This window comes from Caretta caretta, chromosome 7, assembly GCF_965140235.1.
Source record: "Caretta caretta isolate rCarCar2 chromosome 7, rCarCar1.hap1, whole genome shotgun sequence".
Lineage (NCBI taxonomy): Eukaryota > Metazoa > Chordata > Testudines > Cheloniidae > Caretta > Caretta caretta.
The window spans coordinates 55,335,809-55,361,416 of NC_134212.1; the positions used below are offsets into that span (position 1 = coordinate 55,335,809).

The 25,608-nt window shown below is 50.9% G+C and overlaps 1 protein-coding gene across 1 annotated transcript; it reads left to right on the plus strand.

Annotated features, from left to right (window-relative positions):
• The first annotated feature begins 963 nt into the window (after window positions 1-963).
• LOC125639806 (acyl-CoA desaturase) lies at window positions 964-25,223 on the plus strand. Its single transcript, XM_048857515.2, has 6 exons — window positions 964-1,464; window positions 6,950-7,223; window positions 14,109-14,239; window positions 17,578-17,783; window positions 19,242-19,474; window positions 21,510-25,223. The coding sequence occupies exons 1-6, from the start codon at window positions 1,438-1,440 to the stop codon at window positions 21,707-21,709; spliced, it is 1,071 nt and encodes a 356-aa protein (XP_048713472.1). The 5' UTR covers window positions 964-1,437; the 3' UTR covers window positions 21,710-25,223.
• Window positions 25,224-25,608: the final 385 nt, after the last annotated feature.

Here is a 25,608-nt window from a genome sequence, read left to right on the forward strand (position 1 = left end):
TTAAAAGAACATGTCCAGCCCTCGTGATTGCTGAGGAAAGCTTAGAAATGGGACCCCCAAGGCTCAAACACCAGAGACGGATGCAAAGAAACTCGAATATACCGTTTAAAAACCTCTCATGATTTTAGAGCCAATCTTGCGATTTGGGGACATGACTCGTGGTTTGGGAAAGGCAGCGATACTGGTATCCAGGTGACTAAATGCAGATGGATTGTCTGGAAAATTTGGTTCCAAATGTCCTAGCCAGCTTTGCACCCTGATCAGCGCCGTGTAGAGACCCAAGGCTTCCAGCTACATGCCCACCCATCGCCCATGTCTGAGCTAGCCCCACGCCTCCAGCTGCCCTTGCACTAGGTTGTGTCCATTGCTCCCCAGGTAGGCCCTTCAGGGGCGCAGGAAGCCTTTAGCAGCGGTCCTGTTAGCTGGAGGCAGCTCCGTTCAAACCAGCTAGAAAGGATGGTGCATCAGAGAGGATGCAAAGTGGGTCCCCCCTGGCTGGGCTTTGCCAGGGAAGGCAGCTGAAGGATGCTGCCCAGGTGCTGGAAGAAGGGCGGTGGGAGATACTGTGAGCCCAGCTCCCTGGCAGGGTTAGCATGAAAATCACCCCCCAGGAAACTCATGGCATGTCACTGGCAGCTGTTTCCTGGGAATCCCCCCAGGGAAGCCCCTTTGGAGGAGCCACTCACCCCCCCTCCCTGAGCAGCCTCCTCCTCACCAGCCACGAGCAGAGGAATGCAGAGGGTTCAGTTCTAGGACCCAGCGCAGGCGGGACCTCCTGACCCACTTTCCACCGCAAGGTAACTCTAGGTCATCGCCTTCTTGCTCAGCTGAGGCTGGCAGCTGCGCGTTTCTCCTCCCCCTCGGGCAGGGCCCCGGCTCCCAGCCTGCGCGGGGCGCATGGCTGAGATGGCAGCGCAGCTGAGCCTAGGGCAGAGCGCTCCAGTCCAACAGCAAAGCGAACAGCAGATTGCTGACAGCCAATGGCGAGGGCAGCCTTAGGTGGCACCAAATTTCCGCCAGCCAATAGGATCCCCTGGGCAAGTCTAAAGGCATCATTAGCGATTCCCCCATCCTCTTCCACAGCATCGTCCTCCTCACCTGGCACTGGGCTGCCCGAGCCAAGAAGAAACGAACCAACAGCAGCAAGCGCAGGGCCCCGGAGAGCTCCCCTACCTCAGCCCTGGCCGCGGCAGCCTGCTCAGCCACGGAGGGGGGGCGCTGCTGACGCGCTGCGAGGGCTCCCTGCGGCGCTGCGCGATCCTTCTCCCGGGATCACGTTACCACGGGCACCAGCCCAGGCGGCGCGTTCACTGGAGCGCCGAGCGGACCTGCCCGCAGCTCGCAGCTCTCCCCGAGGGGGCCACAGCCGATCTCCGCAGAGGAGGCCGCCGGCGGCAGCTAGCCCTACAGCTCTCCACACACGCGCGCAGTCCCCAGATGCCTGCCGGCGTACTCCAAGAGGAGGTGAGCTCGCCAAAAGAGAGAGCCCTGGGTAGTAACTTCTCGAGACCGGCCTGACTAGACCCTCTCATGCCGCCAGCTCGAAGCTTTTCTTTTTTCACAGGGGGTTTAGTTAACTAGAACTGGTAAATTCGGCGGGAAGGGGGGGGTTAAAATCTCCTTGCTTTTGTGTTACTTTCACTTTTAAAAAACGCAATTTGATGCGAATCTGAGAACGACTGAGCCCACATAGGTGGAGCAAGATCTTAAATAGCTAAGTATGCCTCCGAAATCTCCTTGAGGAAGGGGGTGACCGCGTGTGGAGAGAGGAGTGAATCATAAACTGCTGGTTTTGCGGGGAGTTTTTTCTTTTTAACAAAGCCTTCAGAGAGCCACAGAAATGGTTCCATGCGAGTCTCTTGTGCAGATGGCCGATGGTTTTTATTGAAACTCCCAACAGAAATCTTTTCCAGTTTTGAAACCGACGTTCTCCTGCAGTGTTTGTAACCCAAACATTGCAGCACTGTGCTAGCCTAGGACACGCAAGGTGAAATTGACTAGAAACCAAAGTGAAATTGACTATGCTGTGAACAAGGCAAAAGTAAATGAGAGGTTGCAAATGTCTAGTGTTCAGTGATCCTCGGCTCTTAATAATAACCGGGAGTGGGGGTAAATTAGCCTTTTAAAAATGAATGTTCTCCGGGCAGTTTCCGTTCTAGGTAGATTCAGCTGATTTTCCCCATTTAACGCCTCATGTCTACAGCCACATCTGTGCACAGGGGGAGTGAAATGCAACCAGCTCAGAATGGCAGGGGGTTCCCGCCCCTTTTCAGGGGTGTAAAGGACGACAGGAGGTGCGAGGCTATGGAGAGCCCTGCTCTCTCTCCAGCAGAAATGCATGCCAGGGCTGATGTTTTCGTTTCCTTTTTTAATATTTATTTAGGGACTAGATTTAACTGAAGCATCTCCTGCCTTCTCACTTTTTCTCAAAGTTGTGAATGACCCTGCGCTAGGTTGCTCGTAGGGTACTGCCATATGCTGGCCTGAGATTCTATGATTGGGATCTGGCCGTGAGTCCAGCTCTATAGGGCACATAAACTCTAGTAGGCTGTCTATGCTGGCTGTATACCAGGCTCACCTACTAAGTGCTTAATGTTGGCAGTGAGTGGGGGTAAACATTGGGGAATCATGGGAGCTGCAGAGTCATTCATGAATGAGGGGGCACTCTTGTAAATGATCTAGCCACTTCCCCGCCTCTGGACCCCAAAGCAGCTCTGTTCAATCCCCATTGTTCTCTCAGGGCAGAGGCAAGAGGAGACAGCGTAGCCCTTAGGCCAGGATATAACTCCTCTCTCTCTCCTCCCCACCCCATTGGTCTCCAGCCAAGTGAGCCCCCGTGTCATATCTCCCAGCTGGATTTCAGAGCTGTCTGTGGGCCATATGGCCTATCGAAGGCCTACGCAGGAAAGATGACCAGCATAGCTGTGCTGCTATAATTATATTGATGTCAGAATTTCCTAAGGGGTCAATGTGTGGAGTTTTACCGGTGTAATTATACAGACATAGCTATGCTGGTAATTTTCCCGATGTAGACAAGCCCTGAGCCTCCTTGCCCAACTATCATTCAGCCAAGGAAGTATATCTGACCTGGTAGGAGGTCAGATGGGTATATCTGACGTTTGGGCTGGGCAGAACCCTAACCTGCCTAATATCTGGATTATAATGCATTTCTCAGGCACTTTAGGTCTGTCCCCAAAACCTTTGGATGTATCATTACTATGAACATAAAGGCCATACTGGGTCAGACCAAAGGTCCATCTAGCCCAGTCTTACGACAGTGGCCAATGCTAGGTGCCCCAGAAGGAATGAACAGAACAGGTAATCATCAAGGGAGTCATCCCCTGTCACCCATTCCCAGCTTCTGACAAACATAGGCTAGGGCAGGGGTGGGCAAACTTTGGCCTGATATTTTCTGTCTTATTATCTATCCTTCCTTAATGATTCTCAACATTCTGGTCGCTTTTTTGACTGCTTCTGCAGATTGAGCAGATGTTTTCAGAGAACTATCCACAATGACTCCAAGATCTCTTCCTTGAGTGGCAACAGCTAATTTGGACCCCATCATTTATATGTATAGTTGGGATTGTTTTCCAATGTGCATTACTTTGCATTTATCAACATTCAGTTTCATCTGCCATTTTTTTGCCCAATCACCAAGTTTTGTGAGATCCTTTTGTAGCTCTTCGCAATCTGCCTGGGACTTAACTATATTGAATAGTTGTATATCATGGGCAAATTTTGCCACCTCACTGTTTACCCCTTTTTCCAGATCATTTATGAATATGTTGAATAGAACTGGTCCCAGTACAGACCCCTGGGGGACATCACTATTTACCTCTCTCCATTCTGAAAACTGACCATTTATTCGTATCCTTTGTTTCATGGATTGGTAACTGGTTAAAAGATAGGAGAGAACCTTCCCTCTTACCCCATGAGAGTTTACTTTGCTTAAGAGCCTTTGGTGAAGGACCTTCTTAAAGTGATATTGACTAGAAGAGAGTTGTGGGGAGACAGGGCCCCCAAGCTGAATTCAAATAAGACAGCTCTCCAGAAGTAAAGCTGTCTGGCAGCATGGATTTGCCCAGGCTATTCCTTTTAAATGGAAATGGCTGTTAGAGAACCTGTAGGGTGCCTGGGGATCCTCCAAGGGGAATTTCTCAGCCTCTATAACAGTCACTGTGGGGAGGTATTGCTGAGGCTGTGGATTCTGCCCCTGGGAAAGGGAGGTGTTGGGTTGCCACATAAACAGTATGGTTTGCTTTTAATGCCTCCCTCAAGAAACTGGGCCATCAGGAAGAATGTGTGTGTGAGCCAGCTTCTAATGCCCTGTCACCAAAGATACCAAATAGACTTTGGAGAGGCAGAGCTGCTTGTATAGGCTTCCTCAGCGTGTCCAGAAATATCAGGCCTGATTCTGCCATTCCAATTGGGTAATGTCTGTACACCCAGTTTGCACAGGTGGAAATGGCTGAGCAAGGCATAGGACAGCCCAGGCCCATTTGGGCTGATTCTTAGGGGTCAGATGCTCTAACAAGTGGTTGGCCCCTCTGAAAATCAAGCCCATTATGCCCAGATTCAAACCTGAGATGGGAACCCGGTGCGCAGACATGAAGCAACCACACCTGGTTGAGAGGAGGATCAGTTACTCCAGATTTAATGAAAGGATCCTGCCTTGTGAGGTCACTCATGCATGATCCTTTCATTATGCATGTGTGACCTGGCACTCCTGCTAGTACAGAGGGGTAGGACGTGTGATAAATGAATGTTGTGTCATGCTTGCATCCGGGGAACTGGGAGTCAAGACTTCTAAGATCTATTCTAAACTGTGCCACTGACTCACTGGTGACCTCGGGCAAGTTACTTCTCTGTGCCTCTGTTAGGGGGCTTATTTCTTCACCCACTTACTTCCCTAGTCCTTCTCGCATGAACAGAGAGCAACAATACCCGAAGTCCAAAGGTGCAAACAATTCGATGTTTATTGGGGTGAACTTCCAGCAAGCATGATTCCAGTTTCCTTCCTTAGTATCCTCCTTTCCAGCTCTGACACCACAGAGCCTTACACCTGTGTCCCTGTTCCCATTCCTGCCCTTAGCCAAACATGATTCCAACTTCCTTACTCCCATTCCCTGTTCCCATTTCCCCCTTTAGCAAAACATGATTCCAATTTTCTTACCCCCATTCCCTGTTCCCATCTCACCCACCCACATGCCCACCCCCACCCACACCCCGTCACTTCCTCATTGACTACAGATTATATAGTAAAACTTGAGTTCTGCTTAGCTATACCTTAACCAATCATTTTCCTGAAATTTAACTAACCAATCCTAACATATTGTAACATGATTATGTAACCAATTATATCCCACCACCTCAATTAGTTTACACCCAGCAAAATTAATTATACAGCAGACAGGAACAATCACAGAACCAGACAGAGATTATACAGACAAACAATAGCAAAGTGGGAACTATAATGACAAAACAATACAGAAGTGAGGATTTCACATCCCAGCTATTGATAAGTGAGTTCTTGCCAGACAGGATGCTATCAAACTAAGTTTCCTTTTACATTTTCTAGGCACTTCCCTTCCTCTGGAGGTGATAGGAATACAATCCTGTCCTGATAGTGCCTAACAGCCCAATAGCACCTTATTTCAATGTGACCAGTTTGGAATGTGAGGATGTGACCGTTCGCTTCCCAGCTTATGGCTGCCTCTGCTGCTTAGCCAAAGGCCTGAGCCTAAGCACAGGGCCACAAACTGTCACAGTAAGAGAAGGCCCTTACACTGGCAGACAGTGGTTTTGATTCTTTCTTTCTTTTATACCTCTATCACTAGCCAAGTAATAAGAATACACCTAAATTCTTAGAGTATAGGCCTTTACAGACAGGCCTGAATATCTATATCCTAACAGCCTCGACTTCCCCATCTCTGAATGTGGGGGATAATGATACTGACCGGTAGTCATGAGGTGCCAACTTCAGGGTTTTAGCTAGGAGCATTCAACACTATCCTTATCCCTGTCACTCCTCACCCAGAGATCTCAAAGCACTTAACACAGTTTGGCCAGTATCTCTCTCCCCACTGGACAGAGAAGGAAAGTAAGGCAGAGACGTGAAAAGGCACCACAAATGGGTTGTGAGGCTTAATTCAGTAATGTCTGAACTGCCCTGAGATCCTCCATGGAAGGGGCTGTGGAAGGGAAAGGATTGGTATTAGGAGAAGCCCTGGGAACAAAGTGTGAATCTCCTTTCCCCTTGTTGCTGGTTTGCACAATGTAATTTATCGGTGGCTGAAAGAAACGAGCCCAGCCCAAGCTCTTAGGGACCGGTGAGTGATCGATGTAAAACACCCATTGAAAAAGCCAAATGAGAGTGATTCCCTGAGCCCTACAAATGACCCTGCAGCTGCTCGAACACCAGCCTCAAGGGGATGTCTGCTGATGTGCGTCTTTTAAACACCTTCGCTTCCACTCTCCATGCCCCTCAAAGCCCCAGGGCTGAGATCAACCCCTGTGCAGGGCACCACAGATCCTGAGTGGTGCCTAGGGATGAAGTGGTGTCTAGGACTCGCACTGACCCTGGGGTGAGGGGTGGGTTGCACCAGAGAAGAACAACGTGCCATTGGCTAAGTGCTGCTGGGCCTGGCTGGAGAACCCCAGATCGAATCCTGCTACCACTCAGAGGCTGCTTTAATGACCTTCTCTTCCCCGCACACCCCTTCTCAGGATATGATGCAGGAGGGGGTGGGGCTCTGATGGAGAGGCAGTGTCTGAGTGAGACAGCCAGCCCTGGCCGGGGGAGACCTGCTCCTAATGCCCTGCCCCATTAGGAGATGGGTGTGATGGTGGATCAGCAGCCCAGAGCCAGCCCCTTTTGATCCTTGTGGTGGGGACCAGATTGTAACCATCACAATGTTTGTTTGTTTTTAATGTCCCCTCCCAACTCCAGCTCTCCAAGGATCTCCCCTCCTTCACTGCCACCACCAGGGTGACGAGGAATGGGGGAGCAGGCATGGAGAAGGCCCTGTCCAACCAAGAGGACTTGGGAGGAGGCCGGGGCATGACGGACGATATCTTTGATGAGAGCTACTGTGAGAAGAAGGGCCCCAAGCCTGCCAGGAGATACGTCTGGAGGAACATCATCCTCATGAGCCTGCTGCATTTAGGGGCCTTGTACGGGTTGTGGCTGATACGTGCAGCAAAGCCCGTCACTTTGGCATGGGGTAAGTGGAGGGGACTCTCCCATCTTCCCTGTATGAGTGTGAAACTGCAGGGGGCAGAAAAATAGGATCACCCAAAGGGGATGAGGCCAGCGCCTGAGGGTAATAGAGTAGAGATTGCAGAAACTGTCCCAAGGTCTTCCAGGAGCACAAGAGGTCAGGCTTGCAGAGCTAGGTGTCTCCTGTGAGTGAAGGCACAGGAATGAGTTAAAGCTGGAGCTAATTCTTGTATCACTTTCCCAAACACACAGATAAAAATTGAAACATGAAGTTAGACTCTCAGGCCAAGTTGTACAACTTCATTAGGCCGTTTCACACGCAGCCAGTTCCAGTCAAGGCTGCAATGGATGAGATGACTAGGGCGAACCCACTGTGGTCAGATACTCTCTCCCCGCTCAGACCCCCTGGCCAAGGTTAGAACCAAACTCTTCTTCTGAAATGCATGGCTGAGCTGCACCTGGGATCAGGATGGGAGGTGCCAGCTCTCACCAGAGACGCTGTCTTTCACAAAACTTTTTTCTGACCCATTTTGAAGACTTGAGCAGTTTCGTTAGTCCAGATGATGAGGTGTGGAGAAACGTGCCTGAAGTTCTGACTGCTTCTCCAATCCCAGCCTCTGACTATTACAGAAATGGAGCATTTTAAACTAAAAGGGGGGGGAAGGGGGGTCTCATTCATGCCCAATTTACACTACTGGGTAAGAAAGCGGAGTCAGGCCCTCCAGTTTAGATTGTTACCTAGGGAGCATCTGGCTGGAACTATCTGGCAAACCAGGCCGCTGGACAGCCCCTTGTGAGATCTGGCTGGGATCTCCCTTGCTGTCCTTCCATGCCACTGCCAGGCTTGGGATGGTCTACTCTCGGAGGTTACCTTCTGGGATGCTTGGGCCTCTGGACCTGGCTAGAGGCTGGGGCCAGAGTTGGGAAGAGAGAGCTCTTTCTAGAAGCAGGATGGAGGCAGGAGGCTTAATTGCTACCTCTTGGATTTCCAAGACCTGCTGGTTTGACTCTCTGCTCCCATGACTGTAGCAGGCAGTGGCTGATGGGGTTGCCACAGGCATAGTTCAGTCTGCCGAAAAGTGGTGGCGAAGGCACCAGTGTGAAGCCAGCATCACTCAGAATGCTGCCATGCACACAATGGTCCCTTTACAAAAGAATCCTGTTGGGTTTTACCCTGTGAAACTGACATGCTCCAAGGACAGTGTCTTCCCCTGCATCCCCGATAATCTGGGAACTGCACATGCTGTCCCAGGGGCTGGCCTCACTGGGGGGGGGAATATGCAGCATCAGCATGTCCTTGGGGGAAGCTTTCAAGGCCCTTGACACTGTTTTGGGCAGCAGAAAGCCTTGTTTTTCGGGCCCTGCTGCTCTCTGGTGCAGCATTATCTGTTCGGAAAGCCCCAGCTCCAGCCTCACACCCAGAGTTCTGGGAGCCTCCGAGACCACCTCCAATGGAGAATCTGGCTGCACCCTAGAGATGGGCCTGCACCTCAGCATTCAGCATGGCAGCCAGATGCCCTCAGAACTAAGTCCGGGTGGGGTGAGAAGGAAGGGGGTTGGCTTGGTGAGCTTCTTCCAGGGAAATGGAACAACCACGTGGTCCAGAAATGGGATGAGCTGGGGTCTGTGTGGGAGTTAAATGTTATCTGTCCTTCTTACCCTTCCCCACCTAAGAGCACTTCTGATGCATCCTTAAGCATATCTGCCCCCTCTGTTCTCATGCCATTTTGCTCCAGTGCCCCCCAATCTGTGTCTCACCTTCCTCTGGCAGTGCCTCGGATCTCTTCCTCGCCACACACTTGTGTTCTCAGTTCTGTACTGTTGCTTTTCTTTGCTGTTTTCTGTTTCAAGTTGTTCTTTCTGGATTTTAATTTCAGTTTAGCAGTGCAAAGATTGTGGTCACTGCTAACACCTGCTGCTCAATATGCCCTACCACCTGGGACAGATAAGCATCCCTTAGTCAGAATATGTACTACAGTTGTAGCTCCAAAGAGGCTATGCTCGACCACTACTGTAAGCTGCGGAGTCTGGGACCAATATCCTATTCTAGTTCTACTATCCTAAACCACTCCTCTGTCGGCTTGCTGTTCACATCCCTCAGAGTCCTGTAGACTCTCTGGTTCTATCCCCTTTAATTTCCATCTTGCCGGCTTCTACATACTAAATTCTCGTTGCCTTTCAAGCTCTCCAGCCCTTTCCTGATGTTTGCCCTTCTCAGTTCCTGCCGGTGTCCTATCACACAATCCCTTTCTGGCCCAGAGTTCCCCAGGACTACATAGTATTGCTGGTCAGGCAATGTCCCTCCACTGTAGCATCTGAGAGATCCCTTTGGTCTCTTTCAGCATTGCTGCTTTCTGTGCATCTCCGCTATCCTTACTGTCCAGCCAGGGATTCTCTTTCCCCAGAGGCACTACCTGCATTTGACAAGGCTGACTCTGGACTCTTATGTCCTGACTGTGGCCCTCTGTTGAGGCCAAAACGCACAGAAGAGAAGTCGGGGAGGGTGATATGCAAAAGTGGATGAAAGCACCTACCCTCACTGCCCTGTGCCTGGGGCCATTCTGGGCATGCTGTCCTCCTTGAGCTGTGGTGGAGCAGCCTGGGGGTTGCTTTGATTACACTGGCCTGTAATGGCCATAAAAGGGCTATACATAGATCAGCCTGGTGAAGGGGTGTTTTAACAATGCCCTCCATTTCCTGCAGTGCCAGCAGGGGGGAACACGTGGGGCATTTGCTCTGCGGTGCTGTGGGATTGTCCTTGCACTATGGTGATGCCTCCCTGGGCCAGTTAAGCAGTGCTGGCAGCCAAAGAACCCCAGTGGCACAGTACAAACCAGCTATACTCCACCCAGGGATCTGGCCCATATTATCTAACCTCTCTACAGACGCTCCCTTGTTACTCTTTCCTCAAAGCTGTTGGCAACACTTCCTAATTTAGTATCCTCTGCAGACTTTAATGTGCCTCTTCTCCAGCTCAGAGGAGGCAGGATATTTCTGGACAGAGTTGTTATCCAACTGTATCTGTAATTACTCCTTCTAAACCCTGGACTTTGGAAATGGTGTATATGTGGTACATTTATTGCTGCTCCTGGGAGCCTGTTCCCTAGAGGAGTCAGACTTCTCTTCGTCTTCAAGCCCCACAGCCCCAGAGATAAGGGAGTATTTCATCCCCAAGTTGTGCAGAGTGGAGGAACAGAATTTTCCATCTCAACGCCATTGAAGTCAATGCAGTTTCTAGATTCATAGCTCTTTTTTTTTTTTTTCTTCAAGCCATTTGGATCATCTGGTCCACCCCGCTGTGTAACACAGGCCAGAAATCCTCCCCCAGATTCTGTTTGATCTGTAGTGTATCTTTGAGGCATCCAGTCTTGAGCTGAAGACTTCAGATGATGGGGGAATTCACCGTGTCCCTAGATGAGTTATTCCAATGGTTGTTCATGGTTCCCTGGTATAACTGAAATCTGAATCTGGCTTGCAGAGAGGGTAAAGCCACCACTTTCAAAGCAGCCATTGAGTATTGGGTGACCTGTAAGAACAAAAATATGGTCCCTGCCCCACAGAGGCTAAGATTAGCTACAGCAGTCAGGCACAACCACCAGGCGAGGGAGCCCAAGGTTACAGTCTCACAGTTTTGACTGGTATAAACTGGGGTCTCAGCTGCAACTGAAATCAATTGGAGCTGTAGGTGCTCAACATCTTTGCAAAGCTGATGGCTGTCTCATGTTGGGCTTCCAAAATCAGAGGCTACTTATTAACATTTCAGTCCAAGGGCCATGCCCAAGGCTGCACAGTGAGTCAGTGGCGGAGCTGGGATCAGAAGGGGAGTTTTGGGCACCCAGCCCTGTTTTCTAACCCACTCCCCGCTGCAATAAAACCTACTCTCTTGTTCTACCTAAATTCTTTCCAGTGCCCTGTCTCCCTTTGCTTCTGTGCCTCCCCTATATTTGTCCACCACTCCCCTATCAGTTAGCTCTCCCGTAGGAGTTGCTATAAGCCAATCACTGCTTTGCATTTGTCTAGCAAAGGGATAGCTGAAGTTCCTGAGACCCTCTGTCACTCTGGTGGCCTTTTGCAGTACCTTAGCCAAGAAACAACATGACCAAGACTGAAAGCAGTGGCCAGTGCAGTGTCTCTTGGCCCAGGCTCAGGGCTATAAATAGGGCATCTAGTTCCTAACTCAGTGTTTTTTTTTTTATGCTATTAAAGTTGGCTAAAGATTCTCCAGTTTAATTCTCCAGGGACCCAGCTAGGGGTGCTCTGAATCTGTCCCCTGTATGTTGCCCTGCTGCACCCTTCAACTACTTGTTCTCTTGTAGAAAGCATATGGCCTAGTGGTTAGAGCGCAAGCTGGACTCCTGGGTTCTAGTCACAGCACTGCCATGGACAAGCTGTGTGACCTTGGGCAAGTCACTTTGCCTGCCTGTGCCTCAGCTTGTCTGTACAATGGGTATAAAGTCACACAGAGGTTTCATGAGCTGAGGTTTGTAACATGTTTCCATAGCACCTTATGTCTAGGGAGCACCGTGATCCTCACCCGAACCTGTGGAGCTGTATGTGACTGATTGAACCTTCCCACTCTTCCTTTTCCTGCATCTCCCTGGTTCTAGCAGGATCAGCCATGTGGAAATACTGAGAGTTGCCTTTCCTGCCAGAAATAGGAGACTCATTCCCTCAAGGGCTCCTGACCCAGCTTTGCAGACCTGCAAACATTTACATGTTTTTTTTTTTTTTTTTTTTTCTGAAGCAAAACCACACTCCAAACCTTTTGATGCTCTCCTGTCACTAAACCAAAGCTGGACCTGACCCAAAGCTCCAGGCCCAAGCCCCCTCTTGATCCTGCAGAGCTGTGGGGCAGGCCAGCTCAGAACTCTGTAGCCCAGAGCCGTCTCTATCAACATTGCTCCTACTCTTGTGTCCTCTTCCCCCTGTCGGAGAGAGCTTTGCCATTGACTTCCATGGTGCAGAGTCGAGTGCTTTGTTCTCCACCTTTCTGTTCCTTGCCCCCTTCCCCACGCAACCTCCATCCTCCTCACATCACTTTCACCTGCCCTGGGAATCAGTCGCTCACCCGGTGACCCCTCTGCCCCTGGCAGATTTCAGAGCCTCCTTGGGGAGAGGACGTTTGACAAGGGAGGATATGTAGGGATAGGTAGAGTTATGGAGAGCGTTGGTTGTGGTGGCCAGAAGCTTGTTTGATATAATAGTGGCTGGGGAACCAGCAGGGGGATTGGAAGAGAGGAATGATGACTCTAGCAGTTGCACCTCTTACAATGTGTGGGGGGGCCAGTATGTGCTTGAGACACCAGAGAAGGATGTGCAGCAGCTGAGGCTGGACAGGAGGGCCTGAGGAGAGGTGTGGCCCTGAGGGTGGAAAGAGAGCCCTATCGGGAGCTTTGAAAAAGTGGCCGGCGATTACTGGAGAGTAAGCATGGATCACTTTGAACTAAGGATCTGTGAGGAAAACAAATGGGAACTCCTGGAAACTATGGTGACAAACAACAACCAAAGGCTTTGTATTTAAAAAGAGATACCTGGAGGATAACTCGCACTTGTCCTTGTTTCTCCCAGCAGACACTGTCAGAATCCACATTGCTGGGATTCTAGGTGGGGTGGGTTAAAGGCCACTCAGTGGGCACCAGAGGTATTGCCAAGTTTACCTGTGATTCCTGCTTGTATGCACAGGCTGAAATCAGTGCAGTTGAACCATGGAAGGTGTTTTCCCAGGGGATATTAGGAGGTGGATTTTGCACTGAACAAGGATTGACTGGCAAGCACTATGGGAGCATCCCCCATTCTCAGCTGCCTGAGATTACAGGGATGTGGGGGAGAATGTTAAGGTTTCTTCAGTCGTTGTGCCTGAGCTTTTGGCCCTTCTTTCTGAGCACGTTTTGCTTTTCAGGCACATATCCAGGCTCCCAGTTCTCCTCTGATATTCGACCCCTTGTGGCACTGTTGGGAAAGTGCCACAGGGTCTTAGCTCTAGGACCAGTCATTATAATCCATTGTAAACTCTGTCCTCAGGACAGTATATGGGGATAGACCTATGCACACGGGGACAGGGTGTCATGGGCTTGGAAGAGAGACGAGCACATGCTTTTTATCCAAACAGGCTTTGGAACTCCACCTGAATGACTCATGACAACACGATGGGGGAGCAAACAAAAAAGCCAACTTGACACTCTTTCAATCCACCACCAATCGCTTGTGGCCTGCGTACGACTTGGCGATGAATCTAGAGGCTAAGCAGAGAAGAGAACTGAGGGGTGGGAAGGGGGAAGCTGAGCAGCCTCCAGTCAATGGTGGAGCTGAAGGCATGGTCTAGGATCTGATGGGACAGCCACTTTCCCCAGCCGGCTCCTGCTTGGGTATTCAAAAGGCTGGGGGAGAGAAGATGACCCTGTGTGTAGTTTGCTTTTTTGTAACATCTAAAAACACCTGCCAGGCAGTGTGATGTTTAACACTGTAGTGTGTTGGGGGGGTGGGGAATCTTATATCTTAAAGGCTTAAACCTATAGCAGGGCCCCTCGGTAACTATGCAGAATAGCTATCCAGGCTCAAGTCATCTACCATGGAAGGGTGTAAATGCCAAAGAAGTCTAACTAGGAGAAATGGGATGAAATTAACTAGGAAGAGGAGAATTGATCCAGACTATCAGGGGAAATGCCAGAAGAGCAAGATCTGTTAGCGTTGTTGCCACAGGGCTGTACTGGAAGCAGCAGGTTTACTCATTGAGTGTCCATCATCCTGGTATCCAAGCACAAGTCTCTTTTGCCTGTGCCTCTTCAGAAGAAAGTTCTGCTCTTGTGTTGGATCAATGGAAACTTTCCAACTGGACGACTTGCTCTAACTTAGCTGACTCATTGTCTTTCCCACCTTTTCTTATGTCCAGGGTTCCTGTGTTTCCTGCTGAGTGCTCTGGGGGTCACAGCGGGAGCGCATCGTCTCTGGAGCCATCGGTCCTACAAAGCCAGCTTGCCCCTCAGGATCTTTCTGGCCATTGCCAACTCCATGGCTTTTCAGGTAGGAACCCCTCTCACTGGTTGTCAGCTTGCCTGTCCATAGAGGGAAGCAATGAGTCCTAAACTGTAACCACACATGCAACGGGAAGTAGGTTGCAGTCCCATTCCCTTCTTCTGTACCATTCCCCTCTGACAGCTATATCTCCAAAGTTATCAGAGATCTTCACCTTTCGCATGAGGGGGAGACTCACCTAGTAAACGCTGCTGCGATGGGTGAGGGGTATTGGGAGTGGGAGAATGGCTAAGAAAATACACCAATAGGAAATCACTCCAAACTAGGTGGATTTCACTCTCCCTCCAGGGGCTCTTCTCCTCTTGACAGTCATGTCTGATTCCCATGAAGGACTTGGTAGAATTAGAAAGTGCTGACTTATGGGCCTAACTTTCATCTTGCTTAGAAAGTTGCTAAAAGGAAATACTTTCACCCAGCATGTAATTAGGCTGTGGAACTCACTGCCACAGGAAGTCATTGAGGCAGAGAACTTATCAAGATTCCAAAAGGGATTGGACATTATACAGATAACAAGAATATCCAGAATTACCATCATAATTAATGACAACCAACCTTCTGGCAGACCTCCCGCTTAAGGGTGTAAGCCAGGCTCTAACTATTGGAGTGGAGTGGAGACCAGGACGAGCCTTAATGGGGGGAGATCTTCCCACATCTGCTTCTGTGTGGTTTTTACACCTTCCTCTGAAGCAGCTGGTGCTGGCCACTGTCAGACAGAATGTTAGACTTGGGTCTACTCTGGTCTGGCAGTTCCTTGCAGGCAGACTTGCTGTATCTCCCACTCTCCAGAACCTTCCCCATCTCTGGAAAATGGATAGTCCCCTCCTTGGCCTTGCCCCTTGCTGCTCAGAGTCACTAGCAAACACAGTGGGATCACAAGTGAAGCTCTTTAGGACTGCTCTGATGGTACACGTGCCAGCTAGCAGCCGTCAGAGGCAACCGGGGTGATGGGTACTTAAAGAACAGTCAGAGGTTCACCCATCACTACTGAGTTTGGGGTTAGAGGTGGGAACAGGAGAACCTACCCCAGCTGTGCACTGCCCCTCCCAAGGTCCATTTCTAGCACTGGCATGGTACACATTCCACTATTGCTTGTATGGGGAGCGAGGTTCTTCTGCCACCTCAAGAGCCTATTCTCGCAAGGTGCTGACTGCCCCAAGCTCCAGCTGACTTCTGGGGGAGCTGAGGATACTTGGCATGGCACAGGACGGGGCCCAGTGGTTGGAACTGAGAATTAAGGCCTGGCACTCGTATCCACCCCTATCACTAATATGTTGCGTGACCCATAGGTAAATCACATCCTCACTGCAAGAAGGATGGCCTTGTGGTTAAGGCGCTAGACGGGGATGCAGGAGACCTGGATTCAGGTTTTGGCCCAGATTTTTAAAGGTACACAGGAGTTGTGATGCCTAACTGATTTAGGAGCTTAAACCTCATTTCAAAGGTTATTTAGGCTTCTAAATCACTTAGGTTTTGCAGCCACTAAATACCGTTACAAATCTGGTCCTTAGTCTCTCCAGGCCTCACCCTTCCCACCTGTAAAATGGGGCTGAGAGTGATGCTTCCTACCCCGAAGGGTGCTGAGGAGAAATCCCCTGTGCTTATGAGATGGAGGAGCTCTGATACTTAAGCGACAGGTGCCCATAGAGGAGCTGACTCTCACCACCAATGCCCTCCTCAAGGCTGGGCATGGCAGTGCTTTCCTGTTTAGCGCCCCCAGCTGATGGGCCCTCCAGCCATGCAGTGGCCGGCCTCTTCATTTCATTCAGCCCTCTGGCCAGGTCACTTTATGCTGCTCCCCTTCCAGGATAACAAAGTGCAACAAATAGTTTCAAGGCCTCTGTGAGGTTTCCAACCCGTGGGCCCAGTGGCTCTTACAGCCTCTCTCCAGGCTCTGATTTGTCCTTATCGCCTCATGTGAGGGGTTCACCCCAGCCACTGGGAAGGTGGTGTGGAGAACCCAGGCCCGCCCTCTTCACAGGTCCCAGTCCAGGGACCTGAGGACGAGCAGCCAAGGTCTGTTCTGTCACGCACCTTGCTGCTGCCTCCCAGAACCCTTCCCCCCATTAGTCTTCCTCAGCCCTTCTTGCCAGCCCCTTCCTGGACCGTTTGTAACGAGCCACATCTCCCAGGGTTTCTCCTCTGAGGTCTGGGCCCTGCTCTCATGGCAGGGACAGCCACTGCAGCTCGCTCCAGGCCGGTGTCTTCCAGAGACGTCCGAGTGCTGCAGAGTGGTTCCCTGCAGCTCCTTAGATGTGTCCAAACACCTTGTGGGCTTCCCTGCCTCCAGCTTCCTCCTGGCTCAGGGTAACCCACCTCTGGCCCCAGGCTTCCTCGTAGCTCTGGACCTTCCAATTCTGGCTCCAAGCTTCCTTCTGCATTTAGTCTAGGAAGCTCCCAGCTACCTATCTCCTGCGTCTCCCCCAGGTCTTCTTTTCTTACTGTCCTATGCCCCCTCCTTTAGGAAGACTCAGTTCCTTCCCAAATGGGTGTGATCATCAGTGTGTAATACCCCTCCAAGTGCCACCCACTTGCCTAATGGGGCTCAGGCTCCTGTTAAGCCATGGTTAACCATAACCAGTGTGGAGTTTATCACCCTGTCACAGTGCCATAAATGTGCCTGCATAGTGCTTCAGTTTCCCAGCTATAGGACCAAATGATATTTACCCAGCTTTTCAAAAGTGCTGTAAGATCTCTGCATAAGAGGGATCATGTAAATGTGAACTGGTCACATTTACAGCTGGTCAAAATGAACTTTTTACATAAAATCATGCACATTTCAACACTTTGAAATCTGGGTTTGTTCCCACAGGGTTTTGCAATGGATTGATATTTTGGGTTTAAAAAAAGTCAACAGAACTTTCTTTAAATGATTTTTTTGAGGGGGGGAAATGTTGGAAACTATTTTTTATTATTATTATTTCAAAATGGAAAATTTTTAATTTGGGGGGGAATCTCACCCTGGAGCTAAGCTGACACATCAGTATTGGCAAAGCAGCAGAGACAGGGCAAACCAAATCCTGCAAATGATCAAGTTAAAAAAAGTGAATTAACAAACAATAGAAGCTTTTGAGGAAAATGTAAATGTTCTGAGCAAAAATTTCTGGTTTTGAAAAAATGGCCAATTTTTTTCAAAATGAAAATCTAATAAAACCCATAAATATGGACTTAAAGTCAATGAGATTTAGGCACCTAAACCAGTTAAAGCATTTTGGTAAATTCCACTAGGTGCCATTTTGCTTCTTTAGACACCCAACTACATTGTGTATATATAGCCCTAGCTCTAATCCTTGCTGACCCGGTGAGTCATCCAGTCATGTTCATTCCAGAATGACATCTACGAGTGGGCCCGAGATCACCGCGTCCACCACAAGTTCTCCGAGACCGACGCGGACCCTCATAACGCCACACGGGGCTTCTTCTTTTCCCACGTTGGCTGGCTGCTGGTGCGCAAACACCCCGATGTCATCGAGAAGGGCCAGAAGCTGGATCTGGCTGACTTGAAGGCCGACAAAGTGGTTATGTTCCAGAGGAGGTGAGCCGGGTGCGGCCGAGGTAGGGGAAGAAAATAGGGTGATTGTGATGCAAAGTGAAGGGCAGGTGTTGTGACCAATGTATTACTGGGGAACCAAAGGCATGGCATCCAGCTACAGGAATCTCTTGCAGGGGTAGTCAATAGGTAGACTGTGGGCCAAATCTGGACCACCAGACACATTTGAATGTACCTCAAAATCTTTTATTTACTTATCATTATTTTTATATTTTCTCTGGAGTCTGGACCTTGACTAGACCTTGACCAAGACATTTGGACCTTGACAAAAAATAATTGACTACCCCTGCTCCAGAGCAAAACTAACCCTCTTGGGATGGCTCAGGTGTAAGTGTATGGAGTATTGGGGCCGTTGTTTGGGAACCTGGGCAGAAATCCATGAGGAAGAAGTTCTGTCCAGCACAGCAGTGGGATATATTACATGTTTTCATTTGTTTGTGGGAGAGGAGGAAATGGGGTCAGAAAAGGCAGGGCTCCAGCCTCGCTGGGAAAGTTGCTGGCACAGAGGGCCCAGTGCCAACCGGCTGAATCTCTCTTGTATAGAACGTGTCCCGCTGCTGCTGCAGCTTTAGCAGGGGCAGTCTATGAGGAACAACAGTTCCTAGGTAGGTGGGTGAGAGGAGAGGCTTCTGCTTGTATCTCAGGGCCTGCCTCTTGCCCAACCCCTGCTCCCACATGGAAATGGAAGAGGCACAAGATTCCCTCTTCTCCTCCTCCCCCCCCCTCCCCCCCCCAGCTGCACTTAAACTCCACCATCTGGTTTCTCCCCCTGTGCAATCTCTCACTTGCTGGGATTGGGTTTCCCTCCTTCTATCCCCTCCCCTCCCGCGCACACACAGCCTGGTTCCCCGGGGCAGCCGAGCACCAGGCCTCCCCCAGTGTGAGTGACAAGGTCCCCTGACGGAGAGAGGAGAGGAGTCTGCTGCGGCCCCCAGGGAGGGAGCCAAAGCTCCAGCTGCAGCAGCGTATGCCCTGAGAGCTGGAGGTCCCTGGTTTAATCCCAGGTGTGTCAGCCAAGATGGCAGCTGTCGCGCTCCCCCAGTACAAATGTGACCTGGCAGCAATAATGATAAATGGAGCCCCAGGAAGCCTGGCAGCTCTGCTTCATGGCACCTGTATTCCGTTCCCAGATCATCTGCTGAGTCCTTCTTACCCCCTGCCAGCAGGTGTGTGGCTCTTACTGTGTGCCCAGCCGATCCTCTTTATTCTTCTGTGCCCACTTTGTCACTACCCTTGTTTTCCTTTTTCTCCAGGGGGAAAACCAGCAGAGGTGGGCTGGTTCTGCGCTATTTTCTTTGGATAGTTAAAACTAGCACCTCTCCCCCGCCCCGGAGACTCAGCCCTGGTAGATGACCTGAACTGCCCTCGTCCTTCAACTCCCCTCCGTGGGATGCACCTGCCCACTAACACTCTCTCCCCATTAATCTCTTTTTTTCCTGGCAGGTTTTACAAGCTTTCTGTGGTGGTCATGTGCTTCCTGTTCCCCACCCTAGTGCCCTGGTGCTTCTGGGGGGAATCTCTTCGCAACAGCTTCTTCCTCCCCGCCATCCTGCGCTACGTGCTGGTGCTCAACGCCACCTGGCTCGTGAACAGCGCTGCACATATGTTTGGCAACCGGCCCTACGATCGAAACATCAACCCCCGGGAGAACCGCTTGGTCACGTTTGGAGCCTTAGGTACGTTGGTGGCGCCTTTTAATTCCAAACCACTCCACAAACTGACTGTGAGTGAGACAGGCAGAGATCACTGCACCCGCCACTAAAACACAGCTGTGTCTGGGGAGGAACACAGCAGCTGTTCAGTAGTGCATAGCAACAGGGCACGAGAGTCTGGGAGAGAAGGGAAGAGGAATAACATCCATTTATAAAACTGTGTGGGATGGGGGAGATTTTAGGTACATAATATAAAATGGACCAGATCCTCAGCTGGTGTAAATCTGCATTGCTTTGAAGTCCATACAGCTATCCTGATTTACATCAGGATCTGACCCTATGAATTTAGGCAGGCCACTGGGGTTAACACCCGAATGTTTCTGCACTCGCATATGGGAAAGCCAGAAGCATGTAGACTCCAGCTGGGTGATCTCACCCATGCACCTGCAGACCTGCACGTTTACTGGAGTGTCTCATGCTCTAGTCAATAGGTACATAGGGCAGTGGGGTTATCTTCTCCAGTTTGTTGCATGTAGCACCTTCTTATCTTGGCAATGAGATTTATTTGCTTTGCCTGAAGGTCTCACCGCCTGTTTGTTATGATGACAATTGCACCCTGCACTCTCTCTTCACCTCTGGGAAATGATGCTTCTGAAATAGCTGGACACGTGCAGCCAGAAGTGCCCAGGGGTTTCTGAGTGCTAGAGGCTTGAGACAGCCAAGTCCTGATTTTCAGAGGTACTGAGGATCTGGGAAAAATGAGCCCAGAATCACCATGAGCTTTGTACTGCTTTCCTGAGCCAGATTCTCAGCTCGTGTATTGTAGCTCTGTGGACTTTGGCAGCACTCCACTGATTTACCTGAACTGGGGATCTGGCCCCAGACTTTCACTAGCAAGACTCAGAGCTGCACAGTTCCCATCTCGATCTGAGCTTCTCAGACTCTGGGGATGGAAGATGGATGGACGGAGCCTCTAATAAGTGCCTGGACTCACTTTAGATTTTGCCAGGAGCTCAGCCAAAGCTAGACAGCTTCTTTCTGGGAGACTGAAGAGGAATCAGAACCCCGTACAAGCCTCACTAGGCTCTCTGAGGGGGCCCATTTTAAAGGCTTTAATAAGGGGAGGCCCAGGCACAAGCAGAAGTGCCGGAGATATCCTGAGTTTTCTCACCCAATTTGACCGCTTCATGAGGGTCAGGTAAACAGCCAACCGAGCTCTGGCCAGACCTGTGCTGAGATTAACCAGCCATCACTTGTTCTCCCCTCCAGCCTGCCGTGGCCTCCTCACATGCCCTGTACTAACCTTAGCGCCATCCTGGTCCTCCTCTGGTGTTGGACTCAGTGCAGAGGAGACGGGGCTGGTGGGCGATGTTACACATGGGCAAGTGGAGCAGAGGGAGTCCGAGCTGGTGTAACTTGTACACCAAATGTTGGAAGAGGGGAGAGCAGCAGGACAGCCAGCCACCAGGGGCTGCTCAGCCCCTACTCCCCCCTGCCTTTCTCTGCTCTCTCAGGGTGCTGGGTGCCTGGCTCCGAGCACTGTCCCTTTGTGACTGGCCATTTGTAGACGGGTCCCATTGACAGGGCTGGTATTTTCTGACATTCTCCCCGCCTTGGCCTCTCACCGGTGCATCGTCACCAGCCTGTCGATGGGGGAGTGCGCACGTGGCCAGAGCTTCCACCACTGCCTTGTTGCACCCTGCTCAGAGCAGGGTCGATGGCCCAGTGGTGGCAGGGCTCAGGCTCACCCCACGCTGGCACTTCCACTGGTGGAGCTGGGCCAGGGATAGACCAACGCTGGGAGACTTTCTAGAAACCTCCATGTAGACACGGCCTCGGCACGCAGAGCCTGAGCAGCTCCCAGCGAAGTCAATGGGCTGCAAGTGGAGGAGGACGGGGGCTGTCCCTGCCCCAAGGGGAGCACAGTCTGCGTTCGGCACAGGTGGCCCGTTCCGGGGACATGGTGCCCGAGCCTGGGCACGGGGGTTCTAGAGCGTGACCGTTTCAAACCCAGGCTCGGGTGTATTTACAGTGTCTTGTCCCTGCTCTTCCGTTCCAGGCGAAGGCTTCCACAACTACCACCACACCTTCCCCTACGATTACTCCACCAGCGAGTTCGGCTGGCACTACAACTTCACCACGGCCTTCATCGATCTCATGTGCCTCCTGGGGCTGGCCAGCGATCGCAAGAAGGTCTCCAAGGAGACCATCCTGGCTCGGAAAACTCGGACTGGCGATGGGAGCCACAAGAGTGGCTGAGGACCTGTGTCGACCCCCCACAACCTCTTCACTCACCCCAAGCGAGCTGGTCACAGGGTTTTATGTTCTATTTACTAACCATTGAATAATGCTACCAGGTTGCTTCAGATGATGATGATGATTTTAACCCCCTCCTGCACAGTGTATTTTAAATGATGTATTTAAGACCTATAACTTTTGTCTCTCTAATGCTCGGCAGCTCCCTCCCTCTCTTCTTTTGTTCTTCCTTTTCTCTCTGGCAGGATCTCTCCCTTTCCCTCTAACTCCTCCATGCTTCATTCTGTCCTTGTCTCTGACTCTCCTTGGCAGGGAGCTGGTCGAAAGCCCGTCCAGGACAGATTGTGCCGCTGGCTGGACTGAGGGAGTGGAGGGGGGTCTGTACCAGCTGGCTGAAGAGTTGAGCCAAAGTCGGGGACTCTTTTCCCTAGAAATCCCCCTTTCCTGCCTCTGGTTCTCCTGCCCTCCCAGGGCTGCTGACTCAGAATATGAGTGAGTGTCGCTCTATGACAACAGCAGCAAAGGCCTTTCCCAGAAGGAGTAGCAGCCCTGTCCCCTTCCTTGCTATCAACGAGAGAGCACAATGTTGTCTCCTTGGTGCTGGGCCTCCTTTGGCTCCTGTACACCAAGGAAAGGTGATGCTGGGGATGGGGAGAGGAGACCCCTGAAAGCCTCTTCTGGAGGGGGTAGCATCAGCTGCAGAACATGGCGGCATGCGTCTGCTGCCCTCTCACCTTGCTGGAGTGTCACAATGGCTCCTTTCACCACCCTGCAGAGCCTCTGTGCTAGAATTGCTTTGGAACAACTCAGGCTGGGCTCCTAGCTGCCTGCGTGGGAAAGCAGCAGTCAAAGACATCTCGGGAGACGAGGGGCTTGATGCCATTGAAATACACTGGCTTGGGATGGGATGGAGTGGAGCCATGGGCAGTATTTCCCAGGAAGAGACTCTTCCTGAAGAACGACAGCAGGAGAAACCAGAAGGAAGTGACACAAAGCCCCATCTGTGTTTAAGCTGCTTTGTGTGTCAGAGGAATGAGGTCCCATTTCTATGGAGGAGATCCTAGTGTGCATCTGTGTCATATGGATTCTTCTTACTGAACACAGTTGAAAGGGGGAGACAAAGGGGCAGCTGATGTGGCCACATCTAAGCGAATTGATCCTGTGAGTGACCAGCTAGAAAGCGGGGATGATGCTATGTCAGAGACCCAGGGGAGCCTTGTGTCTGCAGATGGGCTTCCTGAAGCCAATTAACAAGTACCTGATAGAAACCGACACCAAAGCAGGGGACACTGAGAGGGTTAAAGCCTGAGAAAGTTACAGGATCCAGCCCAGTGCTCTGTGTGACCCCCTTCCCAGCATAGCCCCTCTGAAGTCAGGGGGTGGAGCCACATCTACTGGGCAGATCCAGGCTGGAGATGGGACTGAATTGCCCCACTGTGCTGGGGGGGCAGGAAAGCCTGTTAGGGGGCTCATGACCAGCTCCCCAGCCTCTCCCAAAGCAAATCAGAGTTGCCCTGGGGACAACGGCTGCCTGAAGAACACACTGCTGTGGGAAGCGCTGATGCAGCCGCTGCTGCTGGCGGCCGTTCCCATAACTCCCCCAGACACACGGTGCTAGAGCAGGGTGCTGGCTGCTGGGCTGTAAGTAATTCATCCCCTGCAGACATGGCCTTCCCTCCGGCGAGGGGGGTCCGCTGCACAGTGCCTGGGCACAGAAGGTGTCTGTTTCACTCCTTGGCAGCACTAACAGCAGAGGCTAATGGGGGGGAGGGTTAAAACCCTTGTGTGTTTCACCCCAGAGCACTTGCAGATGCCGCAGACAGGCTTGGCAGGGCGAGGCCCCATTCCCATCAGCCACTCACCAGATAGTGCTGTGGTGCTGGGTGAAAGCTCACGAGGTGTCCAGGCTGCTGGATCCTGGGGTAGAGCTGGGGAAGGCTGGGCTGGGGTGGAGGAATGATGCTGAGATGCTCCTTTCCCTGCCCCAGCCGTGCTGTGTATCCTGAAGATCAGGCTCCAGCCTTCCCACGCCAAGGTGACCACAGCACTGCTGATGTCCTGCTGCGGTCGCAAAGCTCTTGCTGTCAGTCAAGAGGTCGTCCCTGGCCTTGTTCCTGTGCATTACCGTGACCAGAACTGTCCAGCTTTGCAGCCCAGTGGAGCCGCCTGCCCTCTGACTGGTCTAACGAGATGAACAGGCTCAGGAGCGGGCCATCAGCAGATAAGCCAGTTGGGAAGCTTTTAATTCCTGGGCTCTAAACCTCGGGAGGTGGATGGCTGGGTGAGGATTCCCCAGAGCTGAGATTTATAACTGCCCAGAGGGTGGCTGTGGATAGTTTTATCCAACTGGATACAAAGACACCTGCATGTCATAATCCTGGGCCAGATCCATCCCTGGTCCAAACCCCATTGGCTGGAGTCTACACCGTGGGTGAATTTGGCCTCTCCTAATAGTTCTTCCCTCACCTCATGATCCGGACATGTGTGATGCAACCTACCATTCAGATATATGACTCAACATGGTATGGCATCCACCATCGTCTCAGGAGAAAAGCAAGGGGTTGATTCGGGCATTGCCTCTAGATCCCAAGAGTATTGATCAGAGCCAAAAATCCTGACAGCGTGGGGAAGCGGAGTGGAAGTAACCAAACAGCGCCGGTGTTTGCCCAGTCACTTTGTCGGTAGAGTGGCATACGTCTCTGGGTGCCTTAAGTCTTTAATACACATAGGAGTATTGACAGCTATTTGCAGGATGTGTTTTTCTTTGATGAATTATGGAAATTTAATTATTTAATTGCCGTCATCAAATTGTGGGTGCAGGTGATTTTGAATGTATTGAGTTAGAATTTGTTAGATACATCATTTTAAAGGTAACCTTGTTTGCTTTATATTTCTTTCTTTGGTGGCATGTTTGTATCCAAGTGTGTTCTCTGTGAGTTTAGTTAAAGTGAGTCAGAGTGAGAGGTGGACGTAGACAAAGCACCAGCATGTCTAGTGGCTAGAGCAGCAGGCCTCCTGAGTTCGATTCCTAGCTTTGCCACTGGCTCACTGTGAGATCTAGGGTCAGTCAGTTAACTTCTCCATGCCTCAGTTTCCCTCCCTGTAAAATAGGGATAGCACCCTACCTCACAGGGGTGTTGTGAGGTGTAATTAATACTTCTAAAGCACTGAGAGATCAGGGTGTGGAAGGCCCAATATACCCACTAGTGGTGGCAGTGGTAGTAAATGACTGGATTTCAAACAGTGTTCCCAGCCCCTCTGGTATCCTGGAGACGGTACGTGCGAGTGTTGGATAAGTAGTGAAGGATTGGAAGGTTGAATCTGTGCATTGTCTAAGCTCTGTTGCTATTGAAATGTGAGTGGGATACAACTTTCCCAAGTCAGTTTCTGCATTCTAAGATCTCCATGTTTTGTCTACTGAAAAACTTTTGGAAATAATTTCTACTAATTTGGAATCAGACGGCTGGTTGTACTGAACTGGTATTTGTTCATAATAAAAGTTTACTTTAAAACTTGACTGCCTGACTACAAAGGGCTGGGCAGGCTGGAGCCTTCAGAGACTGCTGTTCCTCCAGATATCCCCTCCTATGGGAAGTGAGGGGGGAAGGGAACCTGTCTTTTTAAATCTAGTGAATGAACTGGTTTTGAGGGCGCTCACTCCCAACCACGTACTGTGCAGCCACACCCCTGGAAGTGGGACACTAGCCATCCCTTCTGCTAGGGGTTACTTCAGTTTAAATTCCACCCAGAGCCTCTCACCAAAACACTGCAGCAGCTGACCACTATGCATGCAGCAAAACACATAATGCCAACAGCTCAGCTCTGGGCACAGCTAACCATGACACAGGACTTCAGTTACCTCATGCTGCAGGGGAGAGAGGAGGAATTTTTCTTCTATGACA